At 45.1% G+C, this 27,971-nt stretch overlaps 2 protein-coding genes across 5 annotated transcripts in view; one reads left to right on the top strand and one right to left on the bottom strand.

Moving 5' to 3' along the window:
* The window catches only part of LOC144475800 (uncharacterized), a 56,561-nt gene extending 30,419 nt beyond the window's left edge, over window positions 1–26,142 (top strand). For 2 of the 3 annotated variants that reach the window (XM_078192080.1, XM_078192081.1), the window contains 5 exons: window positions 18,862–19,452; window positions 20,084–21,012; window positions 21,442–23,875; window positions 24,454–24,609; window positions 24,954–26,142. In XM_078192080.1, the coding sequence (XP_078048206.1) occupies window positions 18,879–19,452; window positions 20,084–21,012; window positions 21,442–23,875; window positions 24,454–24,609; window positions 24,954–25,123 (4,263 nt within the window). In that variant the 5' untranslated portion in view covers window positions 18,862–18,878 and the 3' untranslated portion in view covers window positions 25,124–26,142. Of the gene's footprint in view, window positions 1–5,767; window positions 6,491–18,861; window positions 19,453–20,083; window positions 21,013–21,441; window positions 23,876–24,453; window positions 24,610–24,953 lie in introns of those variants that run through there. The other variant, XM_078192078.1, reaches the window with a different exon arrangement.
* Window positions 23,994–27,702, bottom strand: Mrpl24 (mitochondrial ribosomal protein L24). Of its 2 annotated transcripts, XM_078192083.1 has the most exons (6): window positions 27,507–27,702; window positions 27,247–27,432; window positions 26,942–27,144; window positions 26,491–26,677; window positions 26,282–26,405; window positions 23,994–24,635 (listed from the first exon to the last, which is right to left on the bottom strand). In XM_078192083.1, the coding sequence occupies exons 1-5, from the start codon at window positions 27,600–27,602 to the stop codon at window positions 26,319–26,321; spliced, it is 759 nt and encodes a 252-aa protein (XP_078048209.1). In that variant the 5' UTR covers window positions 27,603–27,702; the 3' UTR covers window positions 23,994–24,635; window positions 26,282–26,318. The 2 variants fall into 2 exon arrangements, with proteins under 2 accessions (XP_078048209.1, XP_078048208.1); XM_078192082.1 differs by lacking the exon at window positions 23,994–24,635 and having other exon boundaries at window positions 26,258–26,405.
* Window positions 27,703–27,971: the final 269 nt, after the last annotated feature.

The following is a 27,971-nucleotide window of genomic DNA, read 5'->3' on the forward strand; positions in this document are numbered from 1 at the left end:
CGTTGCGAAAGCCGCGCTGCTCGAAATGTCCATTAGCGAAATTCTGCAGTCTCGAAATAAATAAAGACGTGGAAGAAAGAAAAATTGTCACGTTGGATGGGGAACGTTATTAACCATAGTCGCATGGGGTGGATGTTTAACATGTCAGCTATCTCTGTAAATGTTGAAAATGGTGAACAAATGTTACGATATAAATATATTCATAGATGAATGAAAAACTGATAGCTAAGAATTATTCACGGCTCAGATTCCGTAGATTAGAATTTAATAAAGGCAACTATTTAAGTAACCAAAAAGTCGACGAAGTGCAATACAGAATTCGCAATAGCGCATCTCTGAATTCATAACGTGTAAAATTTGCTTTAAAAGGACCCTAAAAATAAAACATTTATATAATGTTCTAGATATCATAACGAAGCGAATGTATAAAAGAATGCAAGGGGTTGATCGCTGCCAATTAACGATTATATTTTTAAAAAATATTATATCAACTACTGACCTAATTTTCCAAGCAAACGACACTCGTATTATATGGGATACGATAAAGTTTAACCTCAAATTATTCGAAAGTACCTAGACATCTGTGTAACCACCCTTGACGGAGCTAAAAAGAGTCGGCCAGCCGCGCGCACGAAAAAAACAGCGCGATCTTTTCGAGTGAGTCAGCCCACCGGCCACGGAATAAAACGATATTTATCATGCAAATCGGCCGGTCGGCGGGGACCGATCCAGTATAACCAATAAATTCGAGAACGACAATGGGGCTAGGTGGGCAGGGGAAAGAGCAGACCTGTCCGCTTCGTAAACGACCAATCATTCCGTAGCGGTGACGCGACGTCGCCGCAACAAAAGAACCACCGCGCGCCGCTTAGATAAAAATACCAATTAATAATCCGCGTACAAGGTTCCACACTTTCGAGCGGCACGAGGTATCGCAGCGATTCGAATCTTCCCGCGTCAAGGACGGGGGCTTTTAGGCGAAGAAAGCGGCCCGCGACGGATTAGCCTGCACGGGTGACGCAATCCCCTGCAATCCGTGTTAACCGCGCGGACTCTTGTCGCGCTCGACAAGCCGGAGATCTTTGGTAAATATTGGAAAATGTCGCGCGGTCGAAAGTCTGTCTCGTTAGCTGGCTGGCGGCTCTGCGCGCGAGAGATAAAAATTAAGCGCACTTATTACAAAGAACGGAGACCACCAGGGAACTTCTTTGTTCTTTTAACCCTTTGCGCTGCGATTTCTTTTCACGTTGCTTAATGCTTGTCTGTGACTAATAGATTCCCACGTCAGACTTTGCTATTCGACAGCCTTTATTATAGCGTTTAAATATTGGCAATAGAATAAAAATTATATTAAAATTATTTCATATTTCAATTCAATATGACAAATTATATTAATAACATAATATATAGTAATAAAAAGTATGAATGTGTTAAAATTTTCATAACAAGTCTGCAAAGATATTGTAGAGCAATTTTAGTAGCACGAGCATTATACAGGCTAAGTCTCGTAACACGACATCGTAAAAAGATCATAAAATACTGGAAAAAATATTTCCGATAAAAGTTGCATAATTAACAGGGAGAGATCGACTATTTCTCTCTTTTATTAAAACAAGAAGGTCACCAGTGAACGTTTTACACGGAATCGTTTACATTTCCCGTCCGGTGAAATCACGCGACATTCGAATAGTATTTTGATTACGCGACGTTAGTATGCCTCCACCTCGATTCGCTAGAAATTCCACCCACGCGGCCTCGTGTCGGTTCCCGTGGCAAACGTCGACCTTCGATTCCGAAACGATCGGTTAACGTTCCGCGTATCGCGAGCCTTCGACGCCATAAATTCGACCGCGAAATCCAATCAAAGCTATCGCCGGCACGGATCGGCGGGTACAGCGTCGTCGCGCCGGCTCGCGTCGCGACGGGCCGAAAGATCAAACAGATATTAATGCGGGAGGTAACAATGGAATGGAGAGTACTTCCTGTTCGCGTCGCGCGAAGACGCGGGCCCGCGCGCGCGGCTTGACTCACGGCAACACCGTTGACACACACGCCGCGGCTGATTAATCGCCGGCCAACATGTTCGTCGATAGCGCGCGTCATACCGCGATTAATAGTTCGCGACCTTCGAGTGACGGAGCTCTTTTGCCACGCTCTACCCGGCTGGGCTCCATCTCGGCGAAGCCCCGTGTCATTGTTCGCGTCCGAGGAACGCCGGCTGGAACGTCGCGCGCGAGGGAAACTCGAAATGTTAGGCCGCCTTCGAAATCGCTGACCTTTCCGAAACTATTTTCGAGGCAGATGCAACGGGAATCGTTGCTGTTGCAGAGAAACGACTGAATCTCTTTTCATGATTTCATTCGGCGAAATGATTATATATTCACATTTCTCTTAAAAATTTTTATTTTTTTTTAAATATATTGTTAGAGAAAATTACAGCAGAGAAAAGTTTCGGATAAAAATTGATCAACTTTGATTAACGATAATTCCGCGAAAAGACATCGTAGGGTGATGATTTTTATTTCGAATTAAAGCTTGAAATCTGTACTTTAAGACAGTATTTCTAGATTTTAAGTTTAATGCACCCTAATCACTGTAACTTTTTAAATGTGAGACCGTGTTTGTCATATTAAAAATTGCAAAATTTGACGAAATGCCCAGGCTCTATAAAATTTTTATTCGGGATGCCGTTTAGGGTGTCACGAAGCTCGATTCTTCCTCTTTAATTGAAAAAAAAATAATTGAGGCTGCGATTTTTTCTCGCAGAGTTACAGCTCTTTAAAGTAACCCTTGCTAATCCCATGGAAAAGGGTGCTTCTCAAAGCGACTACTCGATGCGTCACTTTGAAATACTGTAACTTTGCGAGAAAAAATCGTAGCCAAGTTCCTTTTTTTTTAAATTAAAGGAGAAGGATCGAACTTTATTCTACTGTAAACGGCATCTTCGAAAAAAATTTTACGAAGTCTGTGCATTTTGTCAAACTTGACTGTTGCGATCTCTTTAAAACGGGTATTTAAAACTATTACAATATAAGATTAAAATGTATTGAAATGGCACTTTTATTTTTTAATATTTCACTGATATTTATCTATTTATCTATTTACTTAACCAATTAATTTTTCGAAGAATAATAATAAATAATAAATTGTATTTTTGGTTGCGGTAAAGTGAAGTATATCTCAAACGAGAATTGGTTGAAACCCTATGATTTTCCAAGTTATTTCAGTGCCCATAAAATGTCTCGTCGGGCAGCGCGGTAGATTAGTCGAATTCTAGAATTGTTGCAATTGGAGGACGCCGATGCTCGGGTGCATCGTTTGCTTCCTCCACGATGGACTGGATAGATTGTTCCATTGGATTCCAAGTATTTGGCGCCGTGGCCTTTGCAATTATGACGCTCGCTTCGGCGATGCTGTTCTCCAAGCAGCGACGCATCGTCGGTACGATTAGCATTGGAAACGTCGAGCAATCGGAATGACTCAGGTTCAATTGAAAAATTACAAGCGCACGCTCGTCGAGAGGCGACGCGATCTATGATTTGAATGTGTAGCATCTAGCTCCGGGAATACAAATGATTTTCTTAACCCTGGGGCAATCATTCAGGGTGCTTGACACCCAAGGAATTTGCTTTACAATCGACGTTTCTTTATCTTTCAGCAAAATATTAATCGGTTGTCAATAATATGTAATTATCAGAATATCTAATAATAGGTAAATATCAAAAATAGGTAACCTGGCTGTCAATAACTACATTAATTTTTACCCTTTGACGAGTCTGACACGTGATAATTAATATAACGAGATAATAATAATAATAGCGAGATTATACGTGATAATTCCAAATAATAAATAAATATAGATAAATATAAATTGTCTTCTTCCTTTTTAGAAATGATTACAATCGAAGAAGTTTTTAATCGTTGTAACAATAAAGAAAATAATACAGCAAGAGGTTAAGAGTCACCGCGATTTTGTTCACGGTATTTTAACAGTTCTCATGAGGTGTCGCGCGCACCTCTCGCCTGTCCGTAGAAACGACGCGCCCGGTCCACGGATAAAAGCATTCTACGCATAGTAGAAACGGTAAACAGTACGATCGTAAACTTTAGATTGCGTGTCAATGTCGTAATGCATCTCAGCGGGCCGTAATACGGCTTTTAAAAACATTTATCTTATTAGATAGGATTATGTTATCGATATGAAATCTGAAGCACTTAATCAATAACCCGTTAATCTCCGGTACTTTCTCCCGACGTCCAATGAACTTTACGATCTTGTGATTTATAGACACTTTGTTGTTCGATGAGATTGCATCTACGTCCTGGATAAATGCTAATCAGCTGGAATTCCGTAGTGTCCCAATTAACACCAGAACCGTCGAGCTTCGGAACCGATTGGGTTGTTAATGCGTGCCCTTTCAGAGATAACGAGACCGCATTCGTCAAGGCGTCACGTGGTTTTTATTATAATATACGTCTGAATGGATTATGAGCACAATTATTGTAAAATAAAGAACCTGTGTTATATTTATCCATAGTGACATAGCATAGGAGACGCCTTTAAGGGCCTTTTATAGCTAACCCTTTAACGAGCAGTGTTATATCTAACAGTGGCGTCTTAAATAGGTATTTAAAAAGTTTTAAATTGCTTGAATCCGAAACTTTAAATTCGAAATAATGTTTCATTTACCTGGTATTTCGTGCACCATGTCAATTATTATAGGATTGAAGAAATTATTTTAGCAAACTCGATACTCAATTTTTAGTACAGTTTATTGAGCATATCGAAATTGTTTTGTATATACGAGATACAAAATTAGATATAATTTCTATAATAATTTTTCTCTATTGTTACAACATGAAATAAATGAAAAATATTTCGCATCTACGAGTTCGAAGAGTATTGCACACATAATTCTACGATCACTCTTGTCATCTCTATTGTTATGATGTTAGCGAACACGCGACAATAAACCCGATGAATCACGCGGCGAGACTCTCCGCAGCGAACATCTTCATCGCGGTCCGGAAGGTGTCCGTGAAAGAAGGCCCCGGTTCCCCGAATAGACGAGAGTTCGCCGACCGGATCCCGGTTCGCCGAAAGAAGGGCTTTGGACTCGTGCTCCCACGGGCGGCGGTTTTCACGGGCAGGACGTGTTAATGGGATCCGCACACGACCTCCTGGCCGTGCGCGGTGCAGCCCGTCGTTGGTAGCCCAGGGTCGAGAGGAGAGCCGCCCCACTCTCTCTCTCTCTCTCTCTCTCTCTCGGAATTGCCCATAAAACCGATCTCCAACCTACTTTTCACAGCGGCTGTGGTTTTCTAGCCGGTTCCAGAGAGCGAGATGGTTTTCGGTGGTTTCGTAAGAGGCTGCCGCCGCGTAGCCAGCGTGTCCAGGGGGCCCGAAAACGTGGCCGCGCGACACACGTTCCCCTGACGGTTGTTCCGAGCTGCCCGCTCTGCACCGCGCCGCGTCGCTTCATCCCTTCCCCGGACGCGGGCAGCTCGGTGTCGACGGTAACCGCGGAAGCTGGCCCCGACGAGCAATGTCGTCCAGTCTTACGAGAGCCTTCTTGCCGGCAAGAACGAGTCCTCTCTCTCTTTCTTTCTAACGCGAGGCCCCTCGCCGCGAGTCGCCGATTCTTCCTCCACGGATAATAAGAAGCTTCCCGCGGGCATGGCCTGAGTTGATACCTCCGGGACCGACCGTCTCCGCGGACCAAAGCATAGTCTTCGTGCTGGTGGTACCCGCGAGCCCTGGAACAATCGTGTTCCAAAGACGAGCATTGTTGAAAAAGTCCTCTATGTCTGGCTATTGGTCTGTTGTGTCTCGCCCTGCTATGTCTCGCTTTGACTGTTGAGGATCGAGCTTGGATAAGGTCTGGACCAGGTGTCAGGAACAGAATCTTGAAGCTAGTTCATCAAAGAGGACAATTCATCAAATGTAATTGTTATTAGTTCAGTACCGTGGAGATAAACGTTCTAGAAGTCTTGGAGAGGAACTATCAAGGACGACTCGGTAGGTCCAGCGTTGAACGGTGTAGTCCGCGCATCGTTTACAGACTAAGTGCTGCTAAATACTCTTACTCGAGGATATCGTGCGTAAATTCTGTCAGAAAATAAACCTAGAAATTAGTCGAAGACATCCAGGATGGTTGATCAAAGAGGACTCTAACCCCAGATTCCAAAGTGGAGCTTCAAGTTGGCTAACTTATTACTCAAGAATTTCGTCCACAGATCATTCTTAATTTTGAGAATCGTGCGAGGTCGTCCGCGAAAGTGAACAGGTTCTAAAGATAGAACAATCAACGAAAATCAGACCAAGCGACGAAAACAGTTGAAAATAGTTATAAATCCAGAATTGGATCAGATCTAGTGTCGCGATATCTTGTAAGTCAAAAGTGCGTCGAAGTAACGAAGAATGACGAACGCGAGGAAGCCAGAGGAAGACAGCTCGTCGCGAGAAGCCCGGTTCTTCGACGAAGTCGAGGTCAGTACTGTTTCCTGCAACGATCTACGATCGATATAGAAGACTCGTTTAGTCGGTCGTATGCGACGTGTACTGGTGGAATGCGTTGGTTCGTTTGAAAAGCGGGACGATTAGAGCACGCGTGGACGGGAACATCTGCTTCGAAGTGGGAAAAGTATGGGTACGGATTGACGGGCGAACGATTAGGATCGGCATCGCATGATCGAACCCGGGAGACTCGCGACGCAGAGGGAACGGTCCGCGCGCGCGCGCGATCGTGTCCGTTTAGGCATTCGTTCTAACAGAGTTAGCGACGGCTGGTTAATTGATGCGAGATTAAAAGGTGTCGCCGGCACGATACTGTCAACTGGATCGAGCCGAACGGCGCTAGACGTTCTCGTATCGCGAAGGAAAAGCGGTACTGCAACTGCCTGCTGCACACGAATCGTGTACTATGCTATACTTACTTCGTCGATTTTATTATCGTGCGAATTTTTTACATTTATTGTACAATAGAGTAAATGCAATTTAAAATAGTAAAAAGAATAAAAGAATTTAAAAGTGTCTATATGGCATTTGTTTATATTAAAATAGTAGAAAGAAAAAATTTCTTTCTAGTTGGAATTTTACAGCGTCACTGTAGTATTTTTGATGTATTAAAATTGCTAAAAGAGGAAAAAACTTCCCAGTTGACATTCTAATACGTCGACGTAATATTTTTCATCCATTAAAATTATTAAAAGAGGTAAAATCTTGCTACTCAGATTTTTAAAGCGTCCATGCAATATTTGTCATCTATTAGAATGATTAAAAGAGGAAAGATCTTTCTGCTTGGAATTTTAAAATGTCAACATTTTCTATCGATTAAAATTGTTAAAAAAAGGAAATACCTTTCTGCCTCAAAAGTTAACGTGTAAACATATTATTTTTCATCGATTAAAATTATTAAAAAGAAAAGATCTTTCTACTTAGTTTCCATTTCTTGCAGTCAACGCAGTCAAAATTTATTTTCCATAGAAATCCACAACTTAATTATCAATAATTTTTGACAGCGGCCCAGTAGACGTTGCTCGGGATTATTTGTATCTTTGTTCATCGAATCTTCTACCGTTTCTAATGGAACGGCTACCTAAGGAGATACTAACGTTCCTACATCATCGTTTTATCTTTTATTACCGTTTTGGACAGCTACACAGCTGCTCGGGACTCTTCGTAACTTTATCTACTGAATTTCCTACTGCTTCTAATAGCACAGCTATTTAAAGAGACGCCAGCTTCCCTGTACCTATATCGAAGAAGAAAGATGCCCGTGAGAATGAGTCTGACCAATATACAACTCAATCGTAAACGAACACAGTCGTGCTTGCTAACGAATATAAAATATAACCTCGATTATCCGAACGAAACGTTTTACTCCAATGCAGTCCAATCTATGTCGACTTGTTTATTTAATCAATTATGAAGGGATATGGGTATACATTTTGCACGTGAAGTTAGTTATACACCATAGAGGATATTATGTTTAATGTCGAGCTGAAACTTGTGCTTAGAGATAATTATTACAATTTTTTTTAAATTTTAGAGATTCAAGATTTTCTGAAGTCTTCTTTAGTTGAATGGATTGAATTAAAATAATATGCTATAATAACATTCATCATTTGTCGATGTTAATGAATAAGTGGAGTATTATTTAAACAAATCTTAGACAATATACCAGAGGAAGAAAAGAGTTAATTATTCAAAAGATCAAATAGTCTGCTGAAATATAAAATCGTGTTAGGGCGAGAAGAATTTAATAATATTGTTACACTATTTTCAACTTGTCAAAATTAGTAAAAGAGACAATATATTCTGATTTTATTTCCGTTTCTCGTAATAATTATGGAGAATTTTTATCTTATATAGAAATCCACAGTCTATACACCGCAATTTATTATCCAGCTGACTTGGATAATAAATTGCAATAATAAATAAGAGCTCTCGATTAAAGCTAAATGCCCTCAATTAATTCGAATAACCAATATTTCCCTGTACAATCAAAAATCCTACAACCACTCTACAATCCTCCAAGCACGTCAGCAAATTTCTAAACAACGTTCCCATTGTTCAAAGCGAGACATCACGTCCAGTTTCTGTACCGGTCTCTCGCCGCAGCGACGAGACGCGGATAGAACGAGATTCCACGATCTCGAAATCCGGCTCGCGTCCACCCACTCGCGCGAGCCGTCGCAGACGAAACGTGCGACCCGGTACGCTCGATTAACATTCCTAGCCGAGTGTGTGCCGGCAGATGCAACTAATCGGCGATACGCTTGTGTGCCGTAGCGGGGAGAGCTGGAACCCCGGGCGCGAGAGAGCCCCGGTGGCAGAAGGCGAACGAGCCGGGCGAGCGAGCGAGCGAGAGAGCGAGCGAGAGAGAACGCGTGTCCCAGCAATCGCACCATATTTGTACCGATATCGGGGATACCGTGCGTCGTTTGTGTGCGTGTTCGCGTTGCAGTCGCGCGTAAACGCGTCGTTGCCCCGTTGCGCCGTCGCCGCTGGAATGCGGGACCGTCCGGCGGATTAAATCGTCCCGGAACGCGCGAAACGCGGATCTCACGGACGGAAATTGTCGCGGATCCCGTGCCGGAAGTCGGCGAGCCAGCACCGGCCAGCAGCCCGAGGAATCAGCCTCGCGGCGCGATGCAATCCGAGCTGCGTTCTCGCTGACGTCGCGGGTACGTACGCGTCTCCGTTCCGCCGGGGGAAACGAGCGAATTCCGCGGGCGAATGACGTAAACATAATCCGAGACCGGGCACCGCGGATTGCTGCGGTTCAGAATTCTGGATCCGCATTTTTACTTTGATTCTTAAGCGGATTGCGATGGCCTCGGATGACTTTAACTCCGTGACGTACTTTGACGTGTCCGACTCGCGATGGAAATTACTGGTAATAAATAATTGAATATAGATGTTATTCTGTTCTTTAAAATCGGAATAAAATTCTAATCCCTTGTTATTAATATTTAAGCGTACAAGTAAGTTCGCGCACGGAATAAACATTAATGTTCTGTCCCTTCTAAGAAGTTGTGCCAATTGAAAAATTCCTAATCGCAGTGACTGAGACGAAAATGTCAAGGGGTTAAACTAGTCATCATTAATGTAATTGTTTAGGAATCCTTGCGCTACTGATTGGGGAATATGAGATACTGATGAGTAATGAGATACTGATGAGGAATGAGATACCGATGAGTAATTGATAATTTGGCAGAGAGTTAACGTTGATCAAATTTTTGAAGCTGTTAATCCTTATCTATCCTTGATGTTAACTTGACAATTCTTTCGTGTTGCAGAATAATTATTTTGCTGTTTAAAAAGAATATATCTCGGACTTTATGACTTGTCATATTTTATTCTGTCAAAAAACCTCTATGTCAATTGTTCGAGCCTTGCGGTTCGTTTTAATAGTTATTAATAATCGTTAACTATATAAACAAGTTGCGAGGTTCGAATAATTATACTCTCTCTTTCTAAATTGTTTCTTTCTTCTTCTGCAAATTTTATTCTTTATCGCAGCTGAACAGATGTCCTATATTGTATACTAATTTTTCACTGTATAATGAATAAATAAATAACTAAACAAGTAAATTAATAAATAAATAACTAAATAAGTAAATTAATAAATAAATAACTAAATAAGTAAATGAATTAATAAATAACTAAATAATTAAATGAATAGATAAATCAATAAATGCATAACTAAATAGACGAATAATTAAATAAAGTATATTGACTGTTCACGACAACGTCTACTTGACACACAAGGGACCGATTAAGTTGGAAAAAGGGGTCAAACGAGTATCAAGCTACATTGAGGTCACGGTAAAAGCCCAAATAGGAACTAAACTCCAAAGACCTCCAAAATCGTCTGAAGTCGTAAACTGTGTCTTACAACGTTGACAAATCGAATGAAATGCACGAAGGACGTAACCGCAGCTGCGAAAGCGAGGTTGACCGATCAACAATGGTCATTTCTCTGAGCACGAGAAGTCGCAGAGAGACTTAGAGAACAGAGACTATAAGGGAACATCGTACAGAGAGAGAGAGAGAGAGCCACGAGTGCCAGGAAGCTTGCGAAACCATAAGCCAGGCGGATACGAGAAACCCATTAGCGGGCCGGTGTACGAATCAGCCGGTACACGGGCTAATTGTCGGGCCATGGGACGAGTCCCGACGGGGTTTCAATGGTCCCGGCGTGTAAATACGTCGACGACACCGGCACCGTGTTCCCGTGAAATGGCCGGAACGCCGTCGAAAGAAACAGGAAGCTCGCAGCCGATGTTCGTCTACGAATTACATAATACGGTCGAGCGTTCCGCCGCCGCCGCCGTCGCCGTCGCCGTCGCCGCTGCTGCCAGTCAATGGAATTTCCGATGGCACGTGGTGGTGCATCGTGTAAACGGCGCACCGCCACGCAGCTATCGTCGCGCGGCACTCGCACCGTACTACACGCCGCTCTTCGCACGTGTATCGCCGATTAGTTCCATCGTGACAGCGGCAGCCGACCTGGAATGTTGATCAGAAGCTAGCGGGACGAACGTTTTATTAGCGGCGAATACGTCACGCTGGATCGGCCCGATCGCGGACCGATCGGTTGTGACCCCTTCTGACTCTGTTCGCCGGTTTCCGGTTCGCGCGGTTGCCGAACGAAGACCAACTGTCGGTTCGGGGGGTAATTGGTCTTGCGGGTTCTAAATCTACGGTTGCTAATTACAGCGGAACTTTGGAGATACGAATTAATCGGGGAAACAGGTGTATCCGGATGGTAGAGATTGTTCAACCCTTTGAGGACGCGTGGCGATATATTTATTTTAAAGAATATCACTTGGGTTGCCTTAAGATGTCATTCTTTGTAAAGACGAGAGTTTTGTAGAATGAGCCAGGACCAGTTCAATTGTTTGAATGGAAGTTTTATTGCAATAAATAAGTTTCGTGGATTGTTGAATTTATTTTCTACAGCTTCAGAATTTACATGTAACGATTTATATTATTACGTTCGCAGGACGATTCTTTGCAAGTTCTGTGTAATTTTCGTATGACTTTTGTGCTATTTTTAATACTTTTGGTATACATATTGAAGGGTCCAGAACTCGTAGGTAAAAATAAATTCTAAATGAATCCTAAATTCTGAATAAATTCTGATTAAATTCTAAATCAATTCTAAATAAATTCTAAATCAATTTTAAATTCTGAATAAATTCTGAAGGAATTTTAAATCAATTCTAAATAAATTCTAAATTCTGAATAAATTCTGAATAAATTCTAAATCGATTCTAAATAAATTCCAAATTGACAACCCCGGAGCTGCACATCTTATTTCAGAACTTGCAAGCTTATATTAAATAAATAACACACAAACATGTCTTTACAATCGGATTAGTCACAAATGAAAAAATTAGAATCCTCTATTAGAACGTATTCCGTAAGCCCATTGTCAATACATCACGTACGAAATATCCATCTTGACTTTGACTGGTTGCCGGAGTGCAAAGGGTTAATCGAAGTTCTATTATACCTACACACGCATACGCAATTACGATCGAAAGTCAGCAAACCGATAAAACATCGATCTCTTAGAGATTCCCTTCTCGCGACCATTGAATTTCGATAACCATTTTTGCAACAACGACAGTAGCAATGCGAATTTTCCACGGGATCGCATAAATCGCGCGTAGAACGTCCGCGAAGGAAAACCCGACGGCGCCGTAGGCCGGGATTTTTCAGGCAACGAAGAGATGGTTTCCCTCGGCATTCGAACCGCGGCTAAACCGTCGCCGATTAATCATGCGCCGGTGGATCCCGGTGGTGGTTCGGAATGCTTTCGAAGGGAACTTCACGAGAGGGTACTTTCGAGGCGGGCAGTCAGGCAGTCAGGCAGGCAGGCATCCGCGCCTAGAATGTTGCAGCAACGAAATCGTATCCTAAGGCCGCGGCGGCGTGTAGCCTCTCTCGCGTGCAACGGCCAATGGAAAACAGACTTGAATCGCATGAAACAGGTCTTCGTTAAATGAAACCGGGCACCAGGACGACGACGACGACGACGACGTATGGATTATATTCTACACCGCGGCGCGGCGGGGCCTGGTGGGACGCCTTGAGCCACACGGGGCTTGATTATATTCGCAAAGGCTCGTAGAAACCCCTCCGGTCCCCACAGGCCTACGTCTTCATCGTTAGACCGGGGCCGCCGCGCATGTTTATGCAAAGCCGCGCGCTTTTCTATACAGCGATCGGTAAAAATGATGATTAAGTAGTCACTTATTTTAATTCCAGTTTACGCTCCCCGACCCGTTCTATTCGTACGCCGCGTCCCTCCGCGGCGCATAATATCCGCAGCCCATCGATCATACCTCCGCCGCGCTTTGCATTAGCCGCGCGTAGAAAGGTAGCGATTACACCGTTCTACATCGTTCCCGCGCCGTTCTACACCGCGGAAAACCTGCCCCTGTGCACATCGACTGCTCTCTCTCTCTCTCTCTCTCTCTCTCTCTCTCTCTCTCGCTCTCTCTCTACCCGACGTTCTTGAATTCTTCCCGGGCTTGCGTAGCGAGATCGTGTTCCGGCCGTGTCGAACTAATCTGTTTTAGGCGATTCCGCCGATAATATTCTGCACTTAACGCCCGTCGTTCGATCGTCTCGCAAGACACCGTTGATCGATCCGCGGAACCCGCGTGGTTATCGGCTACGTCAAACTCGTTCCGAACCCGCGGACTTGTTCCGCCGTGGGTCCCCGTCTCTCACGGCTTTATGAAATCAATTAATTATAACGTGAGTAACGGGGAACGCGTGCAGAAAGCTGTCCATAATTGCATGTTCTACATTGTAAAAGCAGCTTCCTACGCGCCGCATCGTCCCGATCTTGTCGCAGGATGTTCCCTGCATTTTAATAACTCTCTCCGGATTCGCTGCTGCGTTCTAACACTCTCGTCGCAGTTGTCGCTATCTCTAGTTACAGACGGTCATTCAGTAATTTATTATTGCGAAAGAATAAAAAAGGCAACAGTTCTCGCGCCAAGAAATCGGTAGCCAATGGGATGTCTTTCTATATTTATATTCCTCGTGACCTATGCGATTTCTCTGAAAGAAATCGCAACGAGGGATATCACGGTGGATTTAGTATCGCGTATGACAGCACCAATCGGAATCTCTGACGTTGTTGCATGAATGTTATTAGAGGGTTTCCAGTCGTGCCGGTCTGAACTTTCGATGAAAGGCGAGGCGTTTTCGCGCGTAATGCTGTCTCTATGGGAGCAGCGCGAGCGACGCGTCACGGTAGCGCAGTTAACCTCTTGACGTTACCATTTTCTTCATAGCTACTGCGATTAGGAAATTTTTAATTTTTATTATTTCTTAGAGGCGACTGAACATTAATGTTTCTGCCGTGCTTGAATTTACTTGAATACTTAAATATAAATGACAAGGGATTCGAATTTTGTACCAATTTTAAAGAATAGAATAATATCCATACCCTTTGCACTCCGCGACATCGTGGATGTTACCTACCAGCGCTTATGAACATTTATATTATTATATAGTATGCGTTATATATAAGTATATATATGTATAATGTTATTATAATAATATTCGATTTATATGAATATGTAGACATCGAGGACTAGTTGCAAATCGCTAATAAACTTTAATGTTTAGTCATACGCTAGAATAACAATGTCCCTTGGGAGGAGACAACGGAGTGCAAAGGGTTAATAATCGATTACTGCAATTTTTTATCACGTGTCGTACTCGTTAAAGTACGCTAAGAGGTTAACACTAGGTTTACGGAGTAATAAAAGCAGCCGTTTTATATTCGTTTATGAAAGAAACAGATTTATTCTAATCGTTAACGTAATCGATAAATAAATAAATATAAATAATTATAGTAAATATAATCGATAAATAAGCAATAAATTTATCTTTAAAATATGAATAATAGTACGTTAACGAATCAGTGATCCGTCATTTTGACGGATTCCGTAAATCTAGTGTTAAAGAAACGGCAATAACGGCCGGCTAAGAAAAAGATCGCGTTCTCGTTTACGGCCGTCCCGATAAGCGCAACGAACGCTCGACGGAACAATAAAAATTCGAGATTCCACGGCGCGGCGAGTGAAACGCGGAAGCGGCCGGACGTCGGCGGGCCGGATCGCGAAAGGCATTTGGAAATACTCCGTCTGGGTTTTCCGCGATTCCGAGGCGAAATCGCCGGCCGACACGCCCGCCGATAACGCGGACAGGCTTTATCAGCGGGTGCGCGCGCGCGCTCGCGCGTTAGAATGTAGAAATCCTTGGATCCGCGCGCGATCAGGTTGCCGCGGATCCGCGACCGATTCCCGCGCGGGCACGCGGCCCCCGCCGGACGCCGCGCCGATCGGGACGCGTGAAAGTAACGCCGGTTGCGTAAAACGGCGAAAATAACCCGGCAGCGGTTCGCGCGGCCTTTTCGCAAACGGTGCCCTTGGCTTTCGGGCCCTCGCCCGGTGGACGTTCCCAGGTGAGCATCGACTCGAGCAGGTGGCGATTCGTACATTTTCTTTACTCACGGGCGTTGAACCGCGGCCACCGTTCCTACGTGAGATGTTTAAGACGGTAGCCCGGTTTATACGCGCATTTCTTAGGTATTTGATTTATTTTAAATCAATTTTGCAATGTTTAATTTTGGCGTTTCGTCGCTGTTTTAATTCAGTAATGATATGTATTTAAATAATGAGGTTTTAAGAAAATATATATGGTGATTAATGCTTTCGTCAGTGTTACATTATCCAGATGATATTGTTTGGTATGAAATAGTAATATATTTCGAAGTCAGGTTCCTTTTTTTAAATGTTTCAGTATTTAATTAGAACAGCGATATATTTACTTAATTTCTATGGTATAAAGTATTATTTGTAAGTAAAAATGGTGTCTGATGCATGGTGGGATGCATCATTATAGACTCGAAATAATTATTGAATTGTTAAAATATATTTGCAGCCTTCTATATTACAGAAAAATAGAATATATAAATATAAATATAATATGATATTTCCTTGACACTTACTGTGGAGTAAATAATTAAAAACACAAGCTAACTTCTACAATTTCACTTATATGTACACAAAAATTAGAAAAGCTATATTTCAATATTTTTATTTTCTATCATTTCCTATATAAAAATATACAAATATGGCGACTTATTAAGTTTGCACTTAAACACCATGAAAAGCATAAAAATTGCTTTGATCCTATAATTATCAATCTGCAGATCTCTCCGCAAAATATTGAAACTGCCTCCGCGTCAATTCCAAGCCATGGAACACGCACGCAACGGCTCTTCTTAAATAATGTTAATAGGCCGTTAAAAACAGCAGTCGCGAAATTGATTAGCGGGCCGATTCACGGCGAATTAATTCAGAGAAAAAAAAACAATCGCGTCAACGGATCCAGTTTTTGTCGCGGCCGACGAAATTCCCTCGGTTTCGAAGAAATTTTTGCGCGTCGGAACGAAGCGGATACGTGACGGCAGCGGCGAACGTGTTAAGAAACAGCCGTTTCCCCCCCACAATGGCGGCAATTAACAACGATCCTTTGATCTGTAAATGGCGCCATTGGACACGTTCCGCGATATCGATAGAACTGGGCCGTCTGTATTTTTTCCTCTCGTCGGCGATTCAGGGCACGTTCGGCGATCGGCGACCTTCGAGGCAGAAACGGCTAGCCGCGCGGATCGCAGTGACGGAGTCGCGACCAGCGTTGAGACTGATACCGCATCGATGTCTATCGATACCTATCGGTGCCGGTCGACGATTCCGATCCAATAGTGAACTCTATTAAAGACATGGGTATTAAACGTAAGCGATATCTCTTCAATACTTGCGGCAAAATATCGATGCTGGATTGATACTTTTCGCAATGCAAGAATACCGGCGATAGCACGCTTTCGTGTGTATATACATTTTTTAAAAAAGAAATCATTTATATAGAATTGAAGTATTAATGCTAATGCAACACGCAAGTAAATAGGAATTATTAAAAAAGAATATAGAAGACGATATGTCTATGTATTTTTTTTAATCTTTACTTTTCTATTAGTAAGCAATGTTATTTTATATATTCATTTATATTATATGAAATATATTATAATGTATACATATATGTACATATGTAAAATATCATTATTTATTCAGAAAAATGTAAATACTAAAGAAAGTACACATAAGTTTCCATGTTTCTTTTTAAAAAATATTACTTTAATTAGGATGCTAGCTTTTAAACGATTTCTTTTCATACTAATCAATTCTCCGGTGATAGAAAAAACTCGCTCGACAGAAATTTCTATTATATATAAATGTTTCCTAACTCGCTAAATATCGAACGAGTATCGCTCCTTTAAAGAAATACCAAAAAGACTTCGATTCGATACAGTATCAATCTGTTACCCTTTTCCCCTAAAATTTCGACACACATCGGCACCAGCTATCCAGCACTCCGGCATCGAATTCACCGAGTAACATCGACAATATTAGCATCGGCTCCGTCGCTAGCCGCGCCGCACTGCGCCAAATGGGAATATCTCAATTGCCGCTCTCACGTAGATTAAAATTCCTTGGTTGAACTGTACGGCTCGTTTCCCCATCCTCCTCACCCCCTGTCCTCCCCAATAAACGAGGAATCAACGTCCGAGGAAATATTCGACGATCGCGTTGGCGTTTTCAAGAACGAGCGCCGCCGCGTTATCGGGACCGGGGCACTCTCGGGCGCAGTTTTTCCCGTGCCGCTGGAATCCCGGGCGGCTCCCGCGAAATGCTCGCGAGCGGATCGGTCGCGCGCGTTGCCGACGACGCGTTGCAACACCGAGCGCACGCGAGCGTGAACCGCGCGCGGATCGGTTCCTACACGCGCGAGCTTTTACGCACGAGCTGCGAATCCGCTCAGGGCGAGCTGCGCGATCCGCGATCCGCGATCCGCGGCCGTGCACCGGCTCCGATCGATCGAAATAAAACAGATTCCGCCGGCCCGTTGCCGATCCGCGCGGCTAATCCACGGTTCGTATACGCGGGATCGCGAGCGGCACGAATCGCGATCACGGATTATTTCCGAGTATAGCCGATCGAACCGGTGTGTGTGTGACCTTTAAGCCGCCGCCGCAGATTGAGCGTTCCCGCGTGCGCAAATTTACGAATCGATCCCCCGATGCATTCCAGAACGCGCAACGGTTCGCCCGGCTTTTCGTCGAAAGGTGTTGCGCAACGGATACGCTCCTGGTTTATTCCACGGGGAGACATCGATAATGCACCGCGGAAAACCGGCTGCAGTCGAACGAAACGATACTCGGATAGGATACCGTTCGCCGATCTCGATGCTATGCCGGTCATTTTGGATTTTAGAGCGTGAACGGTTACCGCGCGTGTTTCGTGGTGGCTACCTACGCCCCGGCTCGTCGAGAGTGGAGCGAATCGCCGATTCAAAGGTCTTCGGTTACCGTCGACCGTCGATCCGCTGATTTTCCGTACGGTACCGAGACCGTTCCCCGCAGGAAATCGGCTGCAACGCCGATCGGAGGATTTCGATGCGATTTGGTGCGTGATCGTCGAAATGGTATCGCGGTGACGGCGAAGCTAATGCTGTGACTCGCGATCGGGATGTTCGATGCGTTTTACTCCGCTTCCGCGCGTTGGTGAATTAATAGCTGGTGAATTAATAGTGGAGTGTTATTTAAGGGAGGGGGTCGGTTTAAGACACTGGACTGGACTGGGATTAAAAAATTAGAGAAAAGAATTAAATTAAGAATTTTTTTTATTAACAACAAAGTCTCTTAATATCGCTGTAATTGTCCTCCTTCGTAGCGCCGTGCCGCTAGAGCTGTTAGCTATCAAAGTCCATGATGGAGGTGTTAGCTAGCAGTCGAAGTCCCTGATCATTTATTGTAAAATCGCTGTTGGAGAACACATTTAATTGGCCCATCTTGTATACAGTGTTCCAAAAGTTACTTTGGTTACTTTAGTTACTTTGGTTACTAGTGAGGGTTTCCTGAGATTATTTGAAACATCTTCTTCCTTTACAAAAATTTTCAACAAGGCATCGTTAACGAGTTATTGACAGAAAACGCTGGCCAATAAGACACGAGTCCGTCTAGCGTTAGCCAACAAAGCCCAATTCGCCGATTGGCTCAACCACCTCGCGTCAACTAATCTCGCCTCTGATTGGTCAGTGTTTTTCCTCAATAACTCGTAAACGACACATTCCGGAGAAAATGTTTGTATAAAGGAAAAGATGACTTGAAATCACCTCAGGAACCATCCATAAGTCTTGTATAGTACATGCGAAAAGTGGAAACATATTTTTTGAAAAGGACCCGACTGGTTCTGTTCCAGGGACGGTAAATGGTAGGATGGACAACTGCGGAGGCGGTCAGCGCCTGCCCCCGGACGGGGACGAGTTTCCAGCCGCTTACCAGGAGTTCGGCGGCGGTAGCCAGCAACAGTACCGATTCGTGACAGCGAGCGCGGCCGCGAGGTCGTCGACGATGACGGCGAACGGGGGCCTCGCGTGCGCCGACAGCGAGACGTTCGTCGGCGCCGAGAGCTTCAAGCTGATCGACGGGAACGTGGTCACCACCGCGAGCATAATTCTGCCGGACAACAGGGTCGGCCTGTCGGCGGTCGAGAACGGCCGGCAGGACGCCGGCAAGCACGCTCTGCCCGGCAACGAGGTAAACGGGAAAACGGGCGTGGACGGCGTCTGTCAGGACGCCAGCGTCCTGGACGGCTTCACGAAGAAACCGACGACGCCCGTGACCAGCTACGCCGGATACGGGAACCAGGGTAACGGGAACGCTCTGGTGTCCGAGAAGAAGGTCGAGATCACCGGCTACTATCACAAAGACACGGCGACGGTCGTCGAGGAGCCGCAGGACCACAAGGAGAAGGAGCCGTTGGACACGCCGCCGCCGCTACCATTAACTGGTAAGCGCCAATTTCCTTCGTTTTCTTTAATCTATCTGAGTTCTGTTCACCTATTTCAATCAATTCAGCCATTCACTGCACAAGTCGATTAACTTCTTGAAAAATCTGAAATTAAAATATCAAAACACTTTATATAGTCATAACTTTTTATATTTATAATAACCTTCCAACATAATTTAGATTAACACCATTAAACGACAACAGTTTTTAACCATTGAATAATAAATAATTTATTTCGGAGGTCACTTTGATTCCCTCCGCGCTCTAATGTAAATCGTTGCAATGATGCAACTCAAATACACTAGCGAGCTACGAATGATAACGGTGAATTTTTTATTGCCGCCTTATCAGAATTTGAACTGAATTAGTCAGTCACAGTCTAATTGTCGCAGAATCAAGTACTTGTGAAATCAACTATATCATCATTAAGAATAGAGTTCGATTTGCTATATTTTAACCCAATCTGTGCAGTGAATGGCTCGATCGCCTAGCGTTGATGAATTTTTTTCTTGCGCTCTAACTCACGCGAAGGTGATAATATTATATAGATAGCCGGACACATATTGACCACGGCTATCGTATGACGAACGCCTCGAAGGGCTCTGTTAAGCTGTTATCTTTCATTGGCCAGGTCCGCCCAAGGTGGAGCCGGCTGGTCTCTACGCGCGGAGCTCGCCAGCCCTGGAACCGCCGCAACGGAAGTTCTCGTTGAACGGGGAGCTGTGGCGGCAGGACGACAAGTCGGAGAGATCGGTCAGGGACAAGATCGCCATGTTTTCGTCGCAGAGCAGCCTGGACGGGCCGCTGTTCCCGAACTCGGTGACCGTGGCGACGGCCACCACTAACGGCAGACGGCTGTCGAAGTACAAGTCGACGGAGGACGTGTGCAGCGACGAGAAGAGTCCGTGCCAGAAGGAGAGGGCGTCCTTCTTCGCGGACAGGACGCAGAGCTCCTTCGATCTGACGGACTCCGGGCGCACCGTGGGACCGGAAGTGGGGAGAAAATATGGCCACAGGTCTCCCAGCCTGCCGCAAAGTCCCTCGTTCACGCCGCCGACGATTCACACCTCGAAGACGTTCCCGGTGGTGCCGCCGAAGCCGGTCGTCTCGACGGCTATTCCGTTGGTCGGCTCTGGCCCGAAGTCCCCGCTGAAGGGCTACGCGTCGCCAACAACCGATCCCCAGAACAACATTTTGTCGGCGAATCTCGGCAATCATCAGAATTCTTCGAGCGTGCCACCGAAAACGATCGCGACGACCGCGCTGACCCGGGCGACCAGCTTCTCCGGGTCGACGCCTTACCTCCAGGACCGAGGCTCGGTTTGTCCTGACCTGCTCGCTAGCTCGCAGATCAACAGGACCAGCTCTTTGGCGTCCACGATCCGCAGACCCAGCGAGGACATCAGGAGGACCAGCCTGAACCAGCTGATCGAGCAAAGGAGGCGGTCGATATCGAAGCTGCGGGGCTTGGTGATCCCGGAGAAGGAAGCGATACCCATCGAAGCTCCCATCGTGGACCTGCCGGAGATCAAGTCGCGGGACTCCATCCTGCTGCACCAGGTAAGCATCGAAATCCTAATTACTTGTTAGAATATCTACCGAAAGCAGTTTCTCGCTTTCGCCGTGCTCGTGTAACTCGAATAGCTGTGCCGGCATTAAGGGATGGACTTATGTGAAGCGCTGTAACAAGTGACGATATTTGGCGATTCCTTTATAAAGTAAGACTTGGATGAAATTTATCGCTGCTCAATACATGTATTCTTTAACATTTCAAGGGACAAAATCTCCTTCTTCCTTACATTTTATAGTATTTTGAAATGTTGAAGAATACATGTGCCAAACGGCGATAAATTTCATCAAGACATTATATGTTACAAAATAATTACGTAATATCATATCCAGTTTGAACAGATCGCACGAGTCTCCCCCTGAAATTACTAGGTGTCCAGCTCTAAATCCAGAATATGACGTGACTGCCCGTTGTTACAGATCCCGAAAGCCAACATACAGGACAAATGGGGTTCGCAGAGCTCCATTGCGAGCAACGCGAGCACGGCGAGCGTGCCGCTGAAGGCGACAACGTCCTTCAAGATGCCAGCGCCTCAGATACACTCGAAGTACTCGCCTGCCTTCAAGAGGAAGAGCCTGGCCGTGTACGGCACGTCCGGCAACAACTCTGCCGTGAACGGGACCACGAAGACCTCCCCCCAATCTACCCCGACGTCGACCGCCACGACGCCGCCGATGTCCGAGCCGCCGAAGAGCTTGGAGAGCATCTGCAGCCCGACGAGGAGCGACTACAGCTTCGAGTTCGCCTCGACGGCCAGCTCGCCGGAGGGATTACGCGGCAGACCGAAGACGGTGCAGAGGAAGACAAGGATGGACTACGACGACTCGGACAACGACTCCGCGGTGAGCAGCTCGCAGAGCAGCATCTCGAGAGGGTTCAGCCCGCCGATGTCACCGGTCCCGTCGGAACGGTCGACCGTTTCGTCGGAGAGATCCTACGTGTCGACGGAGGCCAGCTACCGGCACCGGACCCTCATCATGGACAACACGTCGAGGACCTACGCGAAGGAGACCAGCGTCGTGGACTACGGTCGCGCGAGCCTCGTCAACGAGAAGACGTTCGTATCCGAGAGATCGTCCTCCAGCAGCAGCAGTTCGGACCCGAGGTCCCCGCAGCCGGTGGAGTCGAACTTAGCCAGCAGGACCTCGCAGATTCCGCAGAGACAACTGAAACGGTCTAACAGCACCGAGACCAACTGCAGCACCTCGTCGACCCTGACATCGGGCTCGCAGGCCAGCGCGGAGTCGTTGTCCAGGCGAGTATTGAAGCCGCAGAGCGTCGAAGCCATCAACCGGAAGAACATCTTAGCCAGCGCCAGGTGTCGGAGCGGAAGGGACTTGAACGGATCGCCGCTGATACAGCGGAAGTTCACCGAGACGGATCATGTAACCGAGAACGGCGACGATCGGCCAAAGAACCGGGCGAAGAACAACGTAGCCGGCCCTCAGGATGTAAAGATCGCCTACATCGAGGTGACCGACAGCTCCTTCCCGGAGAACGACTCTTTCCCGAAGGAGGAGGAGGAGCCGAAGCTGCCGCCGAAGAGGAGCGTACCGCCTCCGATCGCGAGACCGCCCAAGTCGGAGCTGCTGGAGCCTTCGAACGATCTGAAGATGTGGGTGCGCACGGAGGCGAAGGCGCTGGCCAGATCGGCGGAGTTGAAATCGGCGAATAAGATCGAGAAGGTGCCGGAGCCGGTCGTGGACACCGTGAAGGTTAGCAAGATCGTCGAGAACGAGCAGATCGCTGCCGGCGTTAATCTGTCACCGGGAAATCGGAACAACGAGAGCGAAACTAACGAGACCACGAAGCAGAGAATCAGTGCCAACGAGTCCCCCAAGAAGATCCCCGAGGACCAGAACGACCTGCTGACGATCCTGACCACGAAGAGCAGGTCCAGATCAGCGATTCACGTGGACGACGGGAGCTTCGGCCGGTCCAAGAGCCAGATGAGCCTGGAGGACATCCTGAGCGCGAAGTCGGAAACGAAACTATCCCGAACTCAGAGCGTGGAGCCGCGAGCCGAGAGAAACGTCGTAAATCAGAGCAAAACGGTCTGGGAGTCGAAAGACAACCGCTATGTGAGGAGGAGCTCGACGACTGCGAACGATTCCTGGAACGACGATAAGCCGTTCGTCTCAAAGATACCGACGCTAGGCAAGTCCCGTCTCGCCGATAACGTCGACGAGACGACGGAGACGGAGAAATCGAAGATGTTATCGAAGATCCCAACCACGAGGAACCTGAGTCGCAGGAGCGCCAGCGTTACGGACATGAAGAAGGCGCTGGAGAAGATCGAGACACCCAGCAGCCCGCTTCAGCCGGCTTCTGGGGCCAGCCACAACAGGTTCCCGAGCCTGGACAGCAGCGTCGACGAGAATCTGTCTCCGGACGTGGACACGGACAGGTGCTGCAGCGAGCAGTTCGGCAGCATCAGCTCGCTGGCGAGCAGCACCAGCCTGATCTCGCAGCAAGAGCTGGCCCAGTTGGTCGAGGAGGCCAGCCTCGAGGAAGCCAGGGGTGCTCACGACGTGATCGTCGTGCTGCTGCACAAGGAGAACCCGGCCGGCAGCGTGGGCATCACGCTGGCCGGCGGAGCCGACTGCGAAGTCAAGGAGATCACGGTGCACAGGGTGCTGGCGCACTCGATCGCCGACAGGGACGGCAGGGTGCAGAGGGGCGACAGGATCCTCAGCATCAACGGGAGAAGCACGCGGGGACTCACGCACAGGGAGAGCCTGGCGGTGCTGAAGCAGCCCAGGTCCGAGGTGGTCCTCGTCGTCTCCAGGGCAAGGACCGAGGACGGCTGTAGACTGAGGTCACGGACCGCGAGCGTCGAAACTATCATCGAAGGTGAGCAAACGTTTTGTTACAACTGTCGAGCTTACAAACAAGATAAAATTAAAATTAAGAACATTTTGAAACGTCACATTTTATTTTTCAATCTATCAAGATGTTTTAAAGAAGAATTAAATTACTATTTGCATTCCATTCACTGCAATTGGTGCAGGCAATTTTTATTTTGCGTACAAAATCCGCGGTCTAGAGATTAAATGTTTCTAATGCAACGCAAACGTTGCGACTGATAGTATATCGAGGCACGCCTTTAAGTAAAACTTATCAGCGCTGATTACACTAGCGAAAAACTATTTGCGAAACCCTCGAAGAACGGTAAATTAAAACTCGCGAGTGTACACGTGCAATTTTTAATTCGGAAGAAATTATCGGCTGTTCGAACCGCCTTCGTGTGCAGAATGTACGCGCAGTCGCGGAACATGATGATTACAGAAATTCCGATCGAGTAAGCACACGTCCCTATTTTGTACTGCAATTGAAATCGTCATGCATAGACCTTTTATGAGAGACTCAGATACTGAACGCGGTTTTAGCGAATGCGCGATTGAGAAAAGGTATTGTTTTCTTTCTTTAAGGATTCGAGGTGAATGGTGTCGCTGAAGATACTGCTTGGGGGCCGCCCTCGGTGGTAGCAATATACAAGGATGGGGCTGGGCTGGGATTCAGCCTGGAGGGTGGCAGGGACAGCCCCCTCGGGGACAGGCCGCTGGTGATCAAGAAGATATTTACCGGTGAGAGTCTAGACCTCTGATGAACACTAAACATACCAAATTTTTCCTGTTAAAATTATTAGAATTGCAAAGCGTATTTGGTAAAACACGATTGAATAAATTTCTTAATTCAAACATATATTATCATATAATGAAAACAGTAAAATGTCTAAATAAATTCTGTGTTGGAATTTTTATAAAGCATCGCGCGTCGCACATAATTAGAGTTGTATAGATTTAGTATGAAAAAGGGCTTTCTATTATCATACATCTTTCAAAGTCACGGCACGTTTTAGCCATACGTTTCCCGCGACGATGGTCGCACCTTATCGAGCGCGTAATAATGATGATAATAATCGTTGCAGGAGGTGCTGCCGAGAAGACAGGTGCCTTGAAGGCAGGGGACCAATTGTTGGAAGTGAATGGGAACGATGTGACGCGAATGTCGAGGATCGAGGCGTGGTCTCTGATGAAGAAACTACACGACGGCGAAGTGAACCTCCTAGTCAGGCATCCTGCCACCAAATCGTCGTGAATGATAGTCAATTAGAAGGGGACGCGTCGTCCGAGGAACGCGATCGAGAAGACTCCGAGCGTGATCGAGAGATCTTTCGCGATCGCCGAGCCAACGACTTCGAAGCGAGACGAAGACTCGAACTCGAGTAATCGAGGGATACAATGCGCGCGATTGTATCACTGAAGTGTCCTTTGTACGTAATCCTGTTTCGGTGTTAAAGGATAACGAATGCATTTTGTTGGAGCGTTACTTAGGATTGCCCGTATCGTGCTTACTCTACCGAGGTATTATTGTTACGTAATTGTTTGGATACCTCCGTTCTTCAGGGAGACCTTTTCTTTGTCCTGTTCTTTTTGTTTTTTGGTATCCGTCGACCTATAAATTATACATGTTACCGTTGTTTTGAACGCGGATCAATAGAAATGAAGGAACGCTTTTCCTAATTAGCTAGTATGAACCTAGATAGTAACGAGGCCGTAAAGGAAGAGAAAGAGAGAGAAAGAGCGAGAGAGAGAGAGAGAAAGAGAGAGGGGAAGAGAGAGAGAGACACGCTTTTGTCCTCGCAATTTCATGGAACGCGAACGAAGAGAAGGAATTTGTAAATAGGATCAACTATGCGCAAGAATTCGAGATGCAACACTTAAAGAGTCTAGAAAAATTGTCGTACTATTAATAATGAAAAAAAAAAGGGAACCGCCGCAGGGCAAAAGATGTTAATATAACGCGTTTACGTTTACTGGACTATTTAATTGTAGACTGACATTCGTTTCTAGATTTGCGTTTGTTAAAAATCGTGCTGTGATATGTATGTGTGTTAATATTAAAACTAACAAACGTTAACGAGAGCAGAAGATCACTCGGTATAACAATATTATTTTAGCCTAACAAATGTTTACGAGATATTTGATTAATCGCTTGATTCTTTAACGTTACTTATGCTTTTTCGTCTCCCCTCAACCCCCTCGTACATATTTTCTATACAAGATTCATGAATAGGAAACGCCGCAATGTAACTTTTGTCTATAATAAACGATGCGAACGAATTGCACACGCTTTACTGTACTACGATACCCGTCTTTCTTTCCTTTTTAAAATGCAGCGACCGTTCCGGCACAAGGATTTTCAAGGATAACGGAATAATAAAGAAACACATTTTCGAAAACAAAATTCACGTACCTAATTCTATTCGTTTGTTGGATATTTCATTTGTACATTAATACCAATAGTATTTCTTTGGCACACGATCCTCTTTGATACCCATTTTGTCCATGATGTCCATCTCGAACGTTTTCAGAGGAGCCTAAATCAAGTCGAGAATACGTTCAGTCAACGAACTTTTAACGAGAACAGTGATATAGAAATGTCCAGACACATTATTTACGTACGTCGAATGTTACTTCCGTTACATCATCCGGCAATGTATCTTTGTCTTCTTCTGTGTACACATCAGGACTCTTATAATCTATGGTTTCTTTGCTTTCTGGTGGAATAGGAATAATCCTACCGGTTCTGGTGGACACTCGGACGTGCTCACCTTCTTCTGTGTACCTCCATTGAATGGGAGTAGATTTTCTAAAATAAACAAGTGCATATAAATCCATCTACAGTTCACAGCAAAGATTACGATGTTATATAGACACTCAAGTACTCAATTTCAAGCTCTGATATTCGAGCAATCAGATTTAAATGCAAATTAAAATATTTAGATATTGAAATTCAATATCAGATATACGAGTACTCGTGCATACAAACTGACTGTTAATGTTCTTATGCGTATTCAGATTACTCAAATATCTGGACAATAGCAGTGTTGTTCTATATCCATGCAATACTTACAGATCAGATGGGTCAACCAGTGCTACTTGTGTTGTGACCAACAGAGGTTGTTCCACTTGAATAAAAGTTCCAGGGTAATTTTTATTTTTACCAATACACTCCAATTTTGTATTCAATCCTTCTACGATAATCCAATTTCTCTCTTGGTAAATATCTTTCACAAAACCTTGTTTCCCTTTGTCACGGCCAGTTAATACTTCTACCTGGAAACGTAACACGTTTCAGTATATTAGATAATGCTGATAATATCTTTTTATTAAACATTCCAGATACTCTCATACAGACATAACATTGAAGTTACTTACACGATCTCCGCGGAAGAAACTCCAATTTTTTATAGGCTCAACGTGCACAAATTTACGTGATTTATTAGCTGCATTGTCTGCTTGGAAAGTAAATGTCCAGGGCCGATGAATGGAAAAGTGAAATTGATTACGTTTTAATGTCCGTCGAAGGTACTGAGGTTTCCCACGTGGCGTTTTCCAATAAATCTAAACATAGATTGAATTATAAATAAAAAATCCTATGCAAACAGTTGTACCAAGTTCTTATTAAATGATCGTACCTGTTCAGTCACACGGTTTATGTAACTGTCCGGTAAATTCGAATACGCTTTCGACCACTTCTTCATTCTTGTGAGTAATGCATACGTGAGCCTCATTTTGTACAATTAATATTTAAAACTAATTACTTCTTGAACTCTCGAATCTTCTACACACAGAATCAACAATGGGGACTACGATTAGGTTGCGGAATATAGATACACTTCTAATGGGGAAAATTTACATTATAGATGGCAGCACAATCTGACCTCTATAACAACAAATTAAAATTATAAAATACAATAAATAATACGCATAAGATGATCGAAAATACGAACAATGCACCGTCGAAGTCTGAGAATATTTAGTAAGTTTAGCGGCAGACCTCGGACAATACGTTTTCCTCTTCTTCTGTTCAGATCAATTTAAATTAACCGCCATGAGCAAGAAGCGCGTGCGCCATTTGCGGAAAAATCGGGAAACTTCTT

The sequence above is a fragment of the Augochlora pura genome, chromosome 10, assembly GCF_028453695.1.
Source record: "Augochlora pura isolate Apur16 chromosome 10, APUR_v2.2.1, whole genome shotgun sequence".
Taxonomy (NCBI): Eukaryota; Metazoa; Arthropoda; class Insecta; order Hymenoptera; family Halictidae; genus Augochlora; species Augochlora pura.